General features: G+C 38.2%; 1 protein-coding gene across 2 annotated transcripts in view; it reads left to right on the top strand.

Moving 5' to 3' along the window:
* The window catches only part of EDIL3 (EGF like and discoidin domains 3), a 389,979-nt gene that overhangs the window by 181,733 nt on the left and 192,615 nt on the right, over positions 1–15,631 (top strand). For both annotated transcript variants that reach the window (XM_077866066.1, XM_077866069.1), the window contains one exon: positions 1,265–1,393. In XM_077866066.1, the coding sequence (XP_077722192.1) occupies positions 1,265–1,393 (129 nt within the window). The remainder of the gene's footprint in view (positions 1–1,264; positions 1,394–15,631) is intronic.

A 15,631-nucleotide genomic window follows, 5' to 3' on the forward strand; every position in this document is an offset into this window, starting at 1 on the left:
GGAAGAAGCAAGAGTAGGGTAGGTTGAGCCTTCAGACTGTGTCATAAACCTATTACCTCCAAAAAGAGAAAAGGAAGGAAGGCAGATGGTATAGAAAGAGCCTTGCACTGTCATGCCCTTTGAGAAAAATCTCAGCCATACCAACAGGGCACCACAGAGTAAAGAATGTGCATTAGAGGATTCCTGAGTTAGGCAGAACTATACCCCCATAGTGCTAACAGTTAGTCTTCTCCAGGATTAGGCACTACACCTCCACTGGCTGACACAGGTACTTCAGTCTGGTGAAGTGACTTTCTTAAAATGCTTAAAGCTTAAAATGCTTAAAATGCTTAGCTTAAAAATGATATGAGCCTGGTGTGCTGGGTGGCTCAGCTCCTTAAGCAGGCGACTCTGGATTTCAGCTCAGGCCATGATCTCAGGGTCCTGGGATCAGCCCCTGTGTCAGGCTTCACCCTTAGCAGGGAGTCAACTTGAGATTCTCTCTCTCTGTCTCCCTTTGCCCCTCTCCCTCCTTGCACACATGTGTTTGCTCTCTCTCTAAAATAAATAAATCTTTAAAAAAAAAAAAAAACTATGAGCCCCTTTTCACCATGTTTGTAACTTTTGGTGAGCTACCTCTTATAGACAGGCAAAATTGTGGTTCATGGAATTATACCCCACCACAAATTCATAAATAGTCAATAAAACTATTGCAACCAGGTATCCACTTCCTTTGGACTGTGTGGTTACAGTCATTTGCAAGTTGATGCTATTTTTAGCAGCATGTTTATAAAAGCTCTTCAGTGTTGATAACCCCAGAAATTGCCATTCAGTATTACTCTTTAAACATGTAGAATATATTTTACAATTTGGAGAACTTAAAATGAGTATTTTACTCAGTGTTATTATTATTATTATTATTATTATTATTATTATTAGACTGCTTAATATCTTTCAGACACTCTTCTGGGTATTTTATATATATGGATTCTTTTCGTCTGTATCATCACCCTTTGAGATAGATCCTATTAATACTGATATTTAAAAGAAGATGAAATAGAGGCACAGAGAAGTTAAATAAATCCTCCAAGACCACAGGGTTAGAAAGTTGTGAAGCCAGGCTTCAAACCCAGGCCGTTAGTCTCAGAGCCCAACACGACTCCTCCACTTCCTATACCAGTAATACCCAGAACGATTTTCTCTATAAAATTGTTAATTGCAAAATGTTGGCCCAGGATCTCTTTTTAAGCATATGCATTATGCAGCAGTTTTTCTTGTCTTTCAGGTCCCTGCGTTCCTAATCCATGCCATAATGGAGGAACCTGTGAAATAAGTGAAGCGTACCGAGGGGACACATTCATAGGTTACGTTTGTAAATGTCCTCGAGGATTTAATGGGATTCACTGTCAGCACAGTAAGTCATCCACAGTCGTTGTGCTTTTATTATTATTGATTGCAAAGTATACAAGTCATTATCATTCTTGTTGGTAGCAGACTGATAGAAGCTTCCAGCAGCAGAGGATCGTGAGAGTTGGCTAATGCTGCTGCTTCTCTCCCACTGAATACACGTCATCTTCCAGTGAGGACTCTTGGATTGTGTCTCAATTCTCCTAGTGGTGCGTGGAGCTAGTAGTTTTGTGTTGGCTCTTTTTCATTATTTTCCAGCCATACTTGCAAAATGTTGCCTTTTATTTTAAACTGGTATCTGCCTCTTTCTTTCATACTTGTCCTGCAGCTATATTCTCCAAGTTACTCAGACATTATTCTGTTGATTAGGTTCAGAGATATAAAAGAAAAGAAAATTGCCCACCCAGCCCTATCTATAAGCCAGTTTCCTCCTTCTTACATGTTGGCATTTTTATTGTGAAAATCTTTGAAAGTTCAACAAATATGTTATCTGCGCTTCTATCTTTCATCCCCATTCTTATTTATCCTGGGAAGTTAAATAAAATAGGTCTGCTTGTGATGCTGTCTTCTTAGAAATATGGCTCAACATAAATGCCAACTGAGTGATGAGGGAGTACTTAACTGCTGTAGAGGTTGAGGCAAGCAGGGAGGCTACCATGGCCAGTGTGCTGTCAGGGTGGGCTCTTACAGAGGCGGACACATGTGAGCTGGATCTTTTTTTTTTTTTTTAAGTTTTATTTATTTATGATAGTCACACAGAGAGAGGGAGAGAGAGGCAGAGACACAGGCAGAGGGAGAAGCAGGCTCCATGCACCGGGAGCCCGACGTGGGATTCGATCCCGGGTCTCCAGGATCACGCCCTGGGCCAAAGGTAGGCGCCAAACCGCTGCGCCACCCAGGGATCCCCGGATTTTTTTTTTTTTTTAAGATTTATTTATTTATTCATGGGAGACACAGACTGAGAGAAGAGAGAGGCAGAGACATAGGCAGAGTGAGAAGCAGACTCCCCACAGGGAGCCCGATGCGGGACTAGATTCCAGATCCCTGGATCACGACCTGAGCTGAAGGTAGGTGCCCAACCGCTGAGCCACCCAGGCGTCCCGTGAATTGGGTCTTGAAGAAGGGAGAGGATTTTGATCAGAAGGAAGGGAACAGAGGAATGGCACGTGGTAGGAAGAATGAATATATGAACTCTAAATACTGGAATGATGGTTAAGACCATAGTGTCATGAATGAGTAAAGGCAAAACTGGATGTGTCCGCAAGAATGCCATTTCCAACCACCAGCAAAAAAACATAAGATACCTCCTGGCTCTGAGAGGATGGGAGCATAATGTACTTGCTGGAGACTTGCTGTAGCTAGGACTTGGTAAAATGTCCGTACAAGTCTGTTATATAGTACAGTGGCATTTGTGTTCCTTACAACAGGCAGCTAAGCCGTTGTGATTACCTCTAGAGCTCAGTTCACCCACAAGGAACTGAGGGGCTACTGATTTTTCTCATACTGGGGCTAGAGTTACCAAGGCTGATTCTCCCTCATTGTAGCATCACTGCTCAGGCTTCACACACGAACACCTCAGAACATCCTCAGGCAGATAGACATGGGAGCCCAAAATCTTGGCTTCCTGGACATTCACTTAATCCCTGAAGAGAATATTTCCAACCTTACATATTTGCAAATCTTTGTGATATTGTATCACAGCGGTGCCCAGAGGAAGACAGTCTGACCACTCAGTTGAACACCTTAATTCAGAGCCACTTGCACCCAGTAAACACGCACGCGCACACCACACACACACACACACACACACACACACACACACATTTGCAGAGAAATCCCCTCTTGAAATGAAAACAGAATTTTCATAATGAGATGCTGTACAATATTCTGAGGCAGGAATTTCTCCCAAAGTCAGATCATCCTAACTTTTTCTTTTCTATGCTGCAGGGCTCTGGGAGGGAGAGGGTAAGAGTATACAAAGAGACAAAGATTCTTACTGTTAGAAATCCTGAGAAGGAGAGTATTTAGAAGGCATGTGTAGATCCTTATGTCACTTAAATGTTTATAATTATTACCTCTCTTACCCTAACCTACTGCTGATGTCCGTGCGAAGTTGGGGCTAATCCTTAAACCAGAGGTTGAGAAATTCCAAATCTGAGTTCCAATTAATAATATCTGTACAATGGCACAACAATTATTTTCACATTTCTGGGCCTTGTTTTCTTCATATTGTGAAGAAACATTTAGTTTCCATTATCATTAATAGTTTAGAAGTCCCACTGAAGACATCTAGTCATCATTTGAGTATCCCAGTATAAGGGAGGTTGCTTTGGACAGGGTCCTGGGGAAGTATCCACCTGCTTCTGATTCCCACGTGTGGTTAGCTGCGAATTCTTTCAAGAGAACTATCAGGTTTGGAGAAATAGAACAAACCATTCTTGGTGGAACATCCTAGTCTTTTCTCTTATACCTTACACCATATTCAAATAAGCTCATTAATCGACATAATTTTGTTGAATTTCAAGGCTTATTTGAAGCACAAAAAAAAATTATCTTCCTTATTGCACCTGGTTTCCCCATAAGACGACAAACCCATGTCAGGAATTGCCCTGGGAAGCCTGAGGCTGAGAGATTTGATTCAGAAGTGGGGATTTTGTGGTCTCAACAAACTAGTCCCTATTCTCTGAAGTGCATCATTATCAGAAACAACAGAGAATGAAGGGAAAAGGACTGGATTTGGAATCAGAGACCTGGATTTAGACCTGACCTTTATAGTTATTGGTTAAGTGACCTTGAGCCAGTTGTTTGACCTTTTTGCAATTGAAGGCATATAAATCGAGGAATTGAAGTAGAAATAGATGGTCTTCGGTTCATACAAACTAGGAGAGTGTTATGACTAAACGAGTAGCTTACTCACTGTACAAAGGTTATCAAGCCTTTCTCTTTATGGATGAAATTGAAAAAGGACTATATATTGGGAAAGCAGATTTAGAAGTTCTGGGAGTTCTGAGAGCTTTTTCAGGTATGAAAAACAAAACAAAAAAAAAACATTTTTTTAAATAGCTCTTCAATCCCTTGTGAGAACTGTTAGGCATTTGGGTTTATTTTTCACAATGGTAATAGTTTTATGGCCCAGATATGCTCTAGAACCTTGCTGCTCGAAGTGTGGGGTCATACATCAGCATTGCCTGGAAGCTTGTTAGAAATGTAGATTATCAGTACCACCTCATACTAGCTAAATCAGAATCAGGTTTTTTTTTTGTTTTTTTTTCAACATGATCCCCAGTAGACTCCCACACACATGCTGAAGTTTGAGAAATATTGCACAAGGCTTTCAGTAGCTGAAAGTAATCAGCCTTCAGTTACATAACAATACATTACAGGGAAAATATTTATTATGGTTTTTGCAAATCAAAACTATATTGAAAATCAATGAAAATGAGAAATGTACCGATATCATATGAACATTTCATTTGGAAAAAGGATTGAAAAAAATTCTTCAGACATCCATATATAGGATGGTATTAATTTAGTTCTGTATAGCAGAATGTGAATTAAATATCTTTTGATATATAACTAAATACTTAAAGCATTTTAAGTTTCATGGTACAGGAGTGGTAAATACATAATTAGTAGATTTACTTTAAAACTATTTTGTCGATGTTACAAATTGGGGAAAAAATGTTTGCAGTGCCAGCTTTAATATTATCCAATATGATTTTTTTGTAGTTAATAGATTTTAGTTTTTAGAATAGTTTTAGGTTTACAGAGCAATTGAGCAGGGAATATCCATTTATCCCTCCCCTGCCTGCATAGGTTCCCCTATTATTAACATTCACATTAATGAGGCATACTTATTATAATTGATAAAATGTTATTGATACATTATTTTTAACCAAAGTCCATAGTTTATATTAGGGTTCACTTTTTGTATTATGCAGTCCTATATGTTTTTGAAAAATACGTAATATCCTCTATCTCCCGTAGCCTCATAAATAGTTTCAGTGACCTAAAACTCTTCTGTGCTCAGCCTAGTCATCCCTTCTTCCCTTGCCAAATCCCTGGCAACCACTGATTTTTTTTTTTAATCTACAGTTTTGTCTTTCCCAGAATGTCATGTAGTTCGAATCCTACATTGTATGTGGCTGGAATAATAGAATATGTAGCCCTTTCAGATTACCTTCTTTCACTTAGAAATATAGATTTCAGGTTCTTCCATGTCATTTTATGTCTTGATAGATTTTTTAATTATTTATTTATTCAGGAGAGACAGAGAGAGAGAGAGGGGCAGAGGCACAGGCAGAGGGAAAAGCAGGCTCCATGCAGGGAGCCTGATGCGAGACTCTATCCCGGGTCCCCAGGATCACGCCCTGAGCCAAAGGCAGATGCTCAACCATTGAGCCACCCAGGTGTCCCTATGTCTTGATAACTTAAAACACTGAATGGTATTCTATTTTATGGATCTATAACAGTTTTTTTATTCACTCACCTATTGAAGAACACTTTGGTTGCTTCCAATTTTTGTCACCACTATAAACATTCATGTTCAGGTTTTTTTTTTGTGTGTGACATAGTTTTCAACACACTTGAGTAAATACCTAGAAGTACAATTGCTGGATCATTCGGTAAGAGTACACTTAAGAGTAAGAAACTGCAACTGCCTTCCACAGTGGTTGTACCATTTTGCATACTTAGCAGCAATGGATGAGAGTTCCAGTTGTTCCATATCCTCACCAGCACTGGTTACTGTCTGTTTTTTTGGATTTTAGCCATTACGTGTGAGTTTTTGATCATGAAAGCAGCAGAGATGATAATTTTATGAGAATAATAATGATTAGTATTAATTTTTATTCAGAATTACATGTTCTTAAAGCACCATACAATAATGTGAAACACACAATGCACGTATATACATACATGTGCATGTGTGTATGTGTGTGTATATAAATTATAAGCTGAATTGAGCACCAAAACTCTCTAAAGGCTAGGCTTTTGAAAGGAATTTTTAAGAATACAATTTTCTTCTGGGAGCTGCATTTTGGGCTGGCTAGAAGTAACCATTTTTTATTTGTTGCTTAGAAACAAATATAATGCCTTAGGGGAGGACAATTTTTTCATTCCCAGAACTCTTTGTCCATGTTACCACTGAAAGTATTCTATGCATTGTTCCCTACATATGTGCAGCTGGCAGCCTACAATTTAAGCACAAATTTTCGAGTTCTTATTCTTCAAGGAAGGAGAGCTGATCTAGGTGCCATCAGTTCCTGAACCAAAAAGGACTGGTTTAAAGAAGTAGCCCACGTTATCAGATTAGCTGAAGACACTACACAATCTCATCCCTTCTCCCACTGAAGAAGTTGGCCGGCAAAACACAGAATCTAAAACTTTCCTCTTAATATGTTGTGCTATTATAAACCAGTGTGTTCTCTTTTTTTAAGATTTTTATTTATTTATTCATTAGAGAAGAGAGAGGCAGAGATATAGGCAGAAGGAGGAGCAGCTCCCTGTGGGGAGTCTGATGCAGGAACTCCATCCCAGGACCCCTGGATCACAATGTGAGCCAAAGCAGACACTCAACCACCGAGCCACCTGGGTATCCCAAACCAGTGTGTACTTAATTTTATCCTATTGATTAATGGATTCATACATTCAACAAATATTTATTTTTTATTTTTTTGTCTCACACCAGATATTTATTATGACTTTATGAGTAGTATTAATTCTAATCTAACATTAAAAAACTTACCATTAATACTGACAATAATGATAACCATCTTGAAACCAGGCATTAATTTGTATCATAAACGTTGGCACTGAATACAGCAAGGAAATGAAAATGTTTTGTAATATCTGTGGCAAATATTGCTTCAATAACTAAAAAATGAAAGCACTTGAATTCCACGTGATCAGGATTAAAAAGGAAGTTGTATTCTGGATGAGAAAGATATAGATTCCAGGCTGATGCAGCATGGGTCTATGAGTCATTTTCTCTTGTAACTTAAATATCCCACTTTTCTCAGAGTCAGCCAATGGTATTTGCCATTTCGAGGATCATTGTTAATTGGCTTAATAATATATTTGGCAATTATATGTTTTCTCTGGTAAGTGGTGCTTAGTAAACAGAAACTCTGTTTTTACCTCGCTCTTTTGAATTGAAATCTTTGGTCTGTACCCTGGATATAGTTAAAAGCATCCATATGGTCTGTAGGTGTACCAGGCTAAGGAAAGCTGGCTTAAAGAATGGCCTTTACTCTCCAAATCATACTGGAAGAAGCATACTGTTAGAGAAGAATTCTGAATTATACCAGGGTTTTTGAGGCAGCTGTCTCTAGATCAATGGATGAAGGGTCAGTTAGCACTTACTGGTTGTGTGCCTCAACTTCCTTATCCAATAATTCATCAATTTAATGAACACTGAGAACTTCACAGTGTTATGTGCTGGAAATAATGTGTATATAAAAACTAGAATTAATAATCCATTGTCCTGCTTCCCTAAACAGGATATGTGTTAGGATCAGATGAGAAGTTTGAGAACATACTTTACATATCTTAAAGGGTTAACTACCCCTAATGGGCTAATATTTTTAAATATGACAGAGATTTCTATTGGTCTTTAATTTTTTCCTTCCTCTAAAAACATTTTAATTGTAATTTTCTTAAGAAAAAAATGAGTGGTGGGCCAAGAGGAAGCTCAATTTATAGCTTTGTGCTTTTCTATAAGAATTCCTCTCATAACATCCTTAATTCTTATATGTAATTATCATTTTTAAAACCTACTCTTTCTGGGATCCCTGGGTGGCGCAGTGATTTGGCGCCTGCCTTTGGCCCAGGGCGCGATCCTGGAGACCCGGGATCGAATCCCACGTCGGGCTCCCGGTGCATGGAGCCTGCTTCTCCCTCTGCCTATGTCTCTCTCTCTCTCTCTGTGACTATCATAAATAAATAAAAATTAAAAAAAAAAACTACTCTTTCTACTTTTAGCTTGATGGCCTCTTTATTTTAGCTTTCCATTGGAGGATCAGTTTGCCCTAATAAATTATTTACCTGAAAACTGTGTGGAAACTTTACCTGGAGTTATTAGTGAAACCTGCAAACTATGTAACTCTAGTAGCTAAATGAAGACCTCTAATGAAACTTCCAAAATAGACTTGTCTCCAAACCCAAAAGATTTTCTGACTGTGAATTGAATTTTCAAAATTGTCCTACTCACTGATAACTTTATAGGTCAGTGTTAGGCATCTTAACTCTACAAGCCAAAGCTTCTCAAACTTAGTGTGCATCTGGGAATATAGATAAGTATTAGATTTCTTTTGCTCACTTATAGATACCCCACTTTAACACATATAATTGTGGATCCAGTCTCTTCATACACACCCTAGTGAAACTAATGCAGATGATTCTAGAACACTGATTCTTAACCATGGCTGCACATTAGAATCACTTGGGGACCCATGAAAAATACTGATGCCTAGCTCCCACCCCAGAGACTGATTTAATTGATCTGGGGTATGGTCTAGGCATTAGGAGTTTTAAAATCTCCCCAGATGATTCTAATGTGCAACCAAGGCTGGGAATCAGTGTTCTAGAACCATACTGTGAGGAATTACTATGCCTTAAAGAAACTAAGCAGAGAAATACTTAAAGAGAAACCGAGCTTGGGATACACAAACATATTCCCACATTAAATGTATAAATCATGCAACCTTACTGAATTTTGTCATTTCTAATGATTTATAGGAAGAACTGATTGAAAGAATCAGTCCAGAGAAAGATATTAGCTCACTGTTCTTAAAATATGTTATCCCTTAATCTATCAGAGCTCCAAGGCATTTTAATTTTCGTGTTTTTATCCTTTGCAGGAGCCTTACAAAGAGCACTGTAAGGAAGATATATATAATGGATATTTACGCTGTTCAAATATGGACACAATTTGTGATTTTTCCAATTAGAAACTCACATATTCACAAACTCAAAATATTTGAAAATTGCTACTTTTAATATTAGTTACCATTCTTTTTTTTCTGTTACTTATTAAAAGAAATTTGATTGTCAGGAAAACAAACTATGAACAAAAATATGTTAAACAAATTTTGCCAGAAGGTTATACTCATGAAAGTGGTGTATTTATACTAATGGGCCTGACCTTCTATGGCTGATTCACTCATGATTGTATAAAGGATTTCCAGGAATGAGAGGTTGTACAACAAATGCAGTTTAAATAAAATACTTTTTTTTTTTTTGCATGGAATCCCAATTTCCCAAGCTTTTCAGATTGTGCTCTTAACAACATTGATTTCCAAATTCCTGTTCTGTGAATTACCATTGTCCTGCCCAGTGGCCCACATAAGGCTTCATTCTCCCCTAAAAACTTAACCCAATCCTGTGAAGAAGTCATTTATTTATTTACACATTTGACACATTTTTTTGGACCTTACTTGCTATTTTGCCAGGGTGCCAATATGTGCTTAGGAAAGAATATAAGCCCCCTGACCCTGTTGCTGGTTAGATCTTTAAAATACTGCTAAGGAGTAGGCCACTCTGTCCTCTGCTGGTAGCCATCCAGGCAACTGAAACTGCACATGATCTGGGGCTATTTTAATGACATTGGGTTCTACTGTGATCCCTGGGGCTGGAAAGTCATGTGACTTTTTCGGAGCTTCACACATCCCTTTATACACACAGCTGCTCAGCCTAACTGTTCTTCCATTTAGGGCTCAAACTGACACCTCAGAGGCCACACCTCTCTTACTCTTATCACAACCATTTTTCCCAGGGAGCCTTTTTGCAGATTCATTTAATTTTTATCAGTTATAAAAGCAATAGCATCTGTGTACATTGGCTCCATAAGGCTCTGAAGTCTACTCAGCCAACAGATATATATGTTAACTCCTTGATCTATGCCAAGCACTGTTCTGGACACTGGGAAACAGCACTGATCCAAAATAACCAAGTCCCTGGTATCCTAGAACTTCCATCCTGTTGGGAAAATGGGTAATAAAAACCATGATGCATGCATTTACCATATGTCCCAGCAATTATCCTCTTGGGCATTTATCCCAGAGAAATTGAAACTTAAATTCGCACAAAAATCTATATGTGGATGTTCTTAGAAGCTTTATTGACCAAAAATAATAACCAAAAATAGAATCAACCCAGATGCCCTGTAACAGGTGCCCTGTAACAGGTGAACGATTAAGCATACAGTAGTATATACATACCATGGCATACTTACTACTCAGCAATGAAAAGGAAGGGACTCTTGATACATCCAATAATTAGATAAATCCCAGGGAATTCAGCTGTGTGAAAACTGCCAGTTCCAAGAGTATATATGAGATGATTCTAATTAAATATTAACTTTTTGAAATGACAGGATTTTAGAAATAGAGGACAGATTAGTAGTTTTCAAGTGTCAGAGGGGAAGAAAGGTAGCTGAACGTAGTTAGAAGAGGACATGAAGTAACTTTGTGGTGTTGGAACTATTTAGTATATTGACTGGGATGGTAGATGAGCAAACCTACATATGTGATAAAATTGTGTAATTACTTACATTTACACAAATGCATAGAAGTAAAACTGGGGAAATCTGAATAAGATTGATGTAGTAATATCAGTATTTTAGTTGTGCTTTTATATTATGGTTTTGCAAAATGTTAACCATTGAGAGGAACTGGGTAAAGTGTACATGGGGTTTCTTTATATCATTTTTTTACAAATGCATGTGAATCTAAAATGATCTCAACAAAAATCTGAATTAAAAAAGATAACAGTGTTATGCAATATCAAGTATTGATATATGTTATAAGGATAAAGATAAAGAGCAGAGGTGTTTGAGTTCTATTTTAGGCATGGCCAAGGAAATTTTCTCCCAGCAACTGACATTTGAGCAGAGACTGTAAATTAAGGCAGGGGGCAAGCCAACAGAGGGCACAGCCAATGCTAGAGTTGTAAGGGGGCTGTGTGCTTGGAGTATGGTGAATAATGAAGAGAGGCATGGAAAAGAAGTCTGAGTGGTAGTCAAGAGTCAGATCATGTAGGGCCCTATAAGATGTAGAATGGACTTTTTATTTTATTGTAATTGTGGAAGGGCACCTCAGGGGTGAAGAGCAAGAGAAAGCACACTAACTATCTTCTGTTTGGAGAATGCCTCTGACTGGTGATGAGGAGCAAGCTGTGTTGGGGTCAAGAGCAGAACACCTGAACCACCTGGGAGATGATGATGTTACTGAGGTGGTAGGAAGGACTTAGGAAGAGCTGAACAGAGTTTCAGATTTGGAAAATAGTTTGGAGTGGATTCCACTGGGATCATAAGTATTTCATTTTTGGTAAGGAAATTTAGTAACATTGTTACTAAAACTTTAGGGAAAAAAAACTTTTTTCCATAGACAAGGGCAGTATAATAATACATTGTTAGAATTTTGGGGCACCTGGGTGGCTCAGTGAGTTCAGCATCCGACTCTTGGTTTCCCCTCAAGTCATGGTCTTGTGGGTCTTGAGATTGAGCCCTGTGTGGGGCTCTGCACTCAGTGGGGAGTCTGCTGGAGATTCTCTCTCCATCTCCCTGTGCCCCTCTCCCCTCAAATAAATAAATAAATCTTTAAAAAAATAATAATACAGTGTTATAATTTGCAGTATGCCTTGTTATTGACGTTTGTTCTAGCTTTTAACAGCATTATAAATGTAGACTCTAAACTTTTAAAGATACAAAAGATGTGTAATACAAGCACATGTACATATATAATCAATGCCTTTAACATATATGGTACTTAAGATATTAAATTTCCAATTTTTGTTATTTTTAAAGGACCCATAAGATTAACTGTCTTTAAATGTATTTTACTTTATATTTCAAATTAGCTAAATCATAATCGTAGAATACAGTATATTCAGTATATTCTAAAGAAAACATAATAGAAGTGATATGTAAATCATCACTGGGGGCAGCCCCGGTGGCTCAGCGGTTTGGCACCACCTTTGGCCCAGGACCCAGGATCCAGTCCCATGTCGGGCTCCCTGCATGGAGCCTGCTTCTCTCTGCCTGTGTCTCTGCCTCTCTCGCTCTCTCTGTGTCTCTCAGGAATAAATAAATAATTTTAAAAAATTAAATAATCACTAATGTAATTACATACTAACGTACAATAATGATTTTGAAAAAGAGGACATCTTTGAGGAATCCGGAAATCACAATTGCATCGAGAGGATGTTTACCAACATCAGCCTTTAAAATGTATCTCAATTGATTTTGCTTTCACAATTCCTAATTGATTTTGCAATCATGCCATAGCCGAAAGTCTAAAAAAATTTAAGGCAATATATACTTTTGAAATACCCTTGTATATTCAGGAAGTTTTAATCATTTTATAAGATATATCTTTAACTAGAACATTTCTACATGTGAATTCTTCCCCTGAGCCATATGAAAAGAGGTTTTTTTAGTGATAAGTAAAGGGATTGTTTCTGACTCCAAATAAAATGAATATAGTTTATTTAAATAAGGAAGGCATAAGGCAGGTTGAGAACTTCACTGTAAAAGAGACCCAAACTTTGATTCCTTGTGTGTTGTTAATAAGTCATATCAACTTGAACTAATGATTCTGCTTAGCCTTGGTTTCCTCATGTGTGATGGAAATAACTTGTCCCTTTGCCTACTCTTAGATTGACAATATCCAGGCAATTTAATATATACGGTGTCATATACAATTAGAAGTTCTATGTATTCATAAACATGATTGGTTTTCAAAGTGCTTTTTCTTTAATTGTGGTAAAATAAATTGGGACTAAAAACTAAAATAAATACTGATTTTATCTGAGTGAATTTTGTTCCAGAGAGGATGGGAACACTAGATATCCCAACGTAAAAACAAAACAAAACAAAACTTGTAAACAAGAATGTATGTCATCCTAATAGCTGGGTGAGAGAGAGGAAACAAGGAAGGGAAGGGAGGAGAGAGAGAGAGTAGAGAGAATGAAAACATGTCAGTGCTGTTATTCCAGTTGTCTCCTTTTCAGTGACACTCCTTAAAAGAGTTTTCTATACCCCGTGTCTCCTGTATGCTTTGTGATCACATAATATCCAGATTCTGATCACTTCTTATACTTCCAGTCTTTCTCTAAGGCACCATTACCTATTATGACATACTCAAATGACTGTGCTATCTCTACATTTGTCTCGAGGCTATTTTCAAAAGAACAGCCAAGATGGTCCTCTTAAAACACAACTCCTATTAGGGCATTTCTGTGTATAATACATCCCACCCCCCTTGGTTTCCTAGTTCGCTTGGAATAGAATCCTAATGTACAGCAACCAAGAGACTGATGTGTTTTGCTCCTGGCCATCTCTGACCTTCTCCCCAACCATAGTCCATCATGCTGATTCCACTTTGGTCACACCATTTTTCTTGCTGTCTGCCAACATGCTAAACCTGCTTCCAGTGTGGGGCCTTTGCTTTTGTGTTTACTTATCAAACCTCTCTTTCCTAGATAGCCATGGAGCTTGCCCCCTTTCTTTCCTTATTAGATCTTTCTACAAGTGATAATTCTCATAGTGCTTTTCTCCAGCCAGCTTGAATAAGATGGCATTCAGTAAAACCCTCCTCCACCATCTCTCTAATGTCCATTCTCTTATTCTTTATTTTTTAGAATTCCTCACCAACCAGTGTGGTTTTTTGTGTATTTATTTCTTACTGTTTTTTTCTCCTGTAGAAAGTAAGCTTCCTGAGAGTGAGGACTTGATTTGTTTATTTTTCCTCTTTTTCAATGCCTAAAAAACTCATAGTAGGCACTCGATAAATATTTAAGTAAATAAATAAGTGACTGAAACTTTAATCTGTCAATCTGCCATTAATGTATCATCTACTAATATCTGCCTTCCATAATTTGGGTGCTAGGGAAGACAAAAAAAAAATGAAAAAGCTCTACAAAACAGCATATGCCTTCAATAGCTTATGAAATTAATATGGAGAAAAACACTATTTCATCTAGGAAAAATCCTGTGGCCAAACAAGTTTTGGAACAGCATACATTTTTTCCCCACCTTTTGGAGATTGCTGGTGTTCATCAACTTACTGAAAGCTCTGGCAAGATGGGCAGTATATGAAGAATGATAGATACCTAATTGTTAGATGATTTAAAAAAGTAGTTTAATATTGTTTAACTCAATTGCCTGGAAAAGATGGGAGTAGTCAGGTGGGAATAGCATTGGAAGCTCACGTGGAAAGTTTCATCTTTAGGCAAAGAAGACAGGACAGATGAAAACAAAGTAAGGTAGAAATGTGGGAAGGTGTAGGAGTTCTTGTCAAATGAATGGTAACTATGAAGGTGGCTGGTGGGGTGAGGTTGAAAATTAATTCAAGGAACATTTGCATCTTCTCATATCCTCACTTCTGTGCATATACACCCAAGGAATAAAGTCTGCACTTTATTGACTATAAAGGATTGACTATATAAGGATTGACTCAGCACTTCGAATTCTCCCCAGAAAGAGTGATTTTGTTAGTGCTGCCCTGCTGGTGGTGACTTCCTTTGAGATATGAAGGAATGATGGGAAAGGCTTTCTATCAAGAATATGTAGAGAGCCATTTAACATGTTTGTTTCTAGACTCTGTGTTGTTTGTGGTTTACAGTCAGCACACTCTTTTTCTTGGAGTCGCTTTTCTCCATATACGTTCTCACCAGCCCGGTCCACTGTCTGCTGTCTTTTCCCAATCATATGTGCTTTAATGCTGCACCTCTTCAGACTAAGCTGAGGTCCTTTGTGAGCTACATTCTCACAGCCTAGGCAGTGACTCCTTCAAGATTAATATTCTAAGACAGGAGCCAGCAGTGCTTAGAGAGGATTGCAGCACAAGAGTTACCCTTCTGGGAGAAATGGGTCCTGAGAAACTGTAGTCACGCATACGAGGTAAGCACAGGAGAAGGTGGTTGTGGCACAGATCAGGTGGTTCTGAATATGTCCTTCCCAGACTGGTGCCAATTGTGTAGTTGCTTCCTTTGTAAAACTCTGCGTCATCTGGTAGATGAAAGGTACATGAGAGTAATTAACTGCAAGGATCTTGCATTGGCCTTGCCATGTACATAATGGATTATAAAGTGGTAGAGGCCAAAAGTCTAGCTGTGTGTCTCCTTTGCTAGCCTATGCATAGTAAGAGACACAGTTGGGGCCACCAGCTCCATAAGCTGAACCTCATTACTTACCAAAACCTAGTCCTGACCTAACTTCCCTACTTTATTCCCACATTCCCTTTTA

The sequence above is a fragment of the Canis aureus genome, chromosome 2 (assembly GCF_053574225.1).
Source record: "Canis aureus isolate CA01 chromosome 2, VMU_Caureus_v.1.0, whole genome shotgun sequence".
Lineage (NCBI taxonomy): Eukaryota > Metazoa > Chordata > Mammalia > Carnivora > Canidae > Canis > Canis aureus.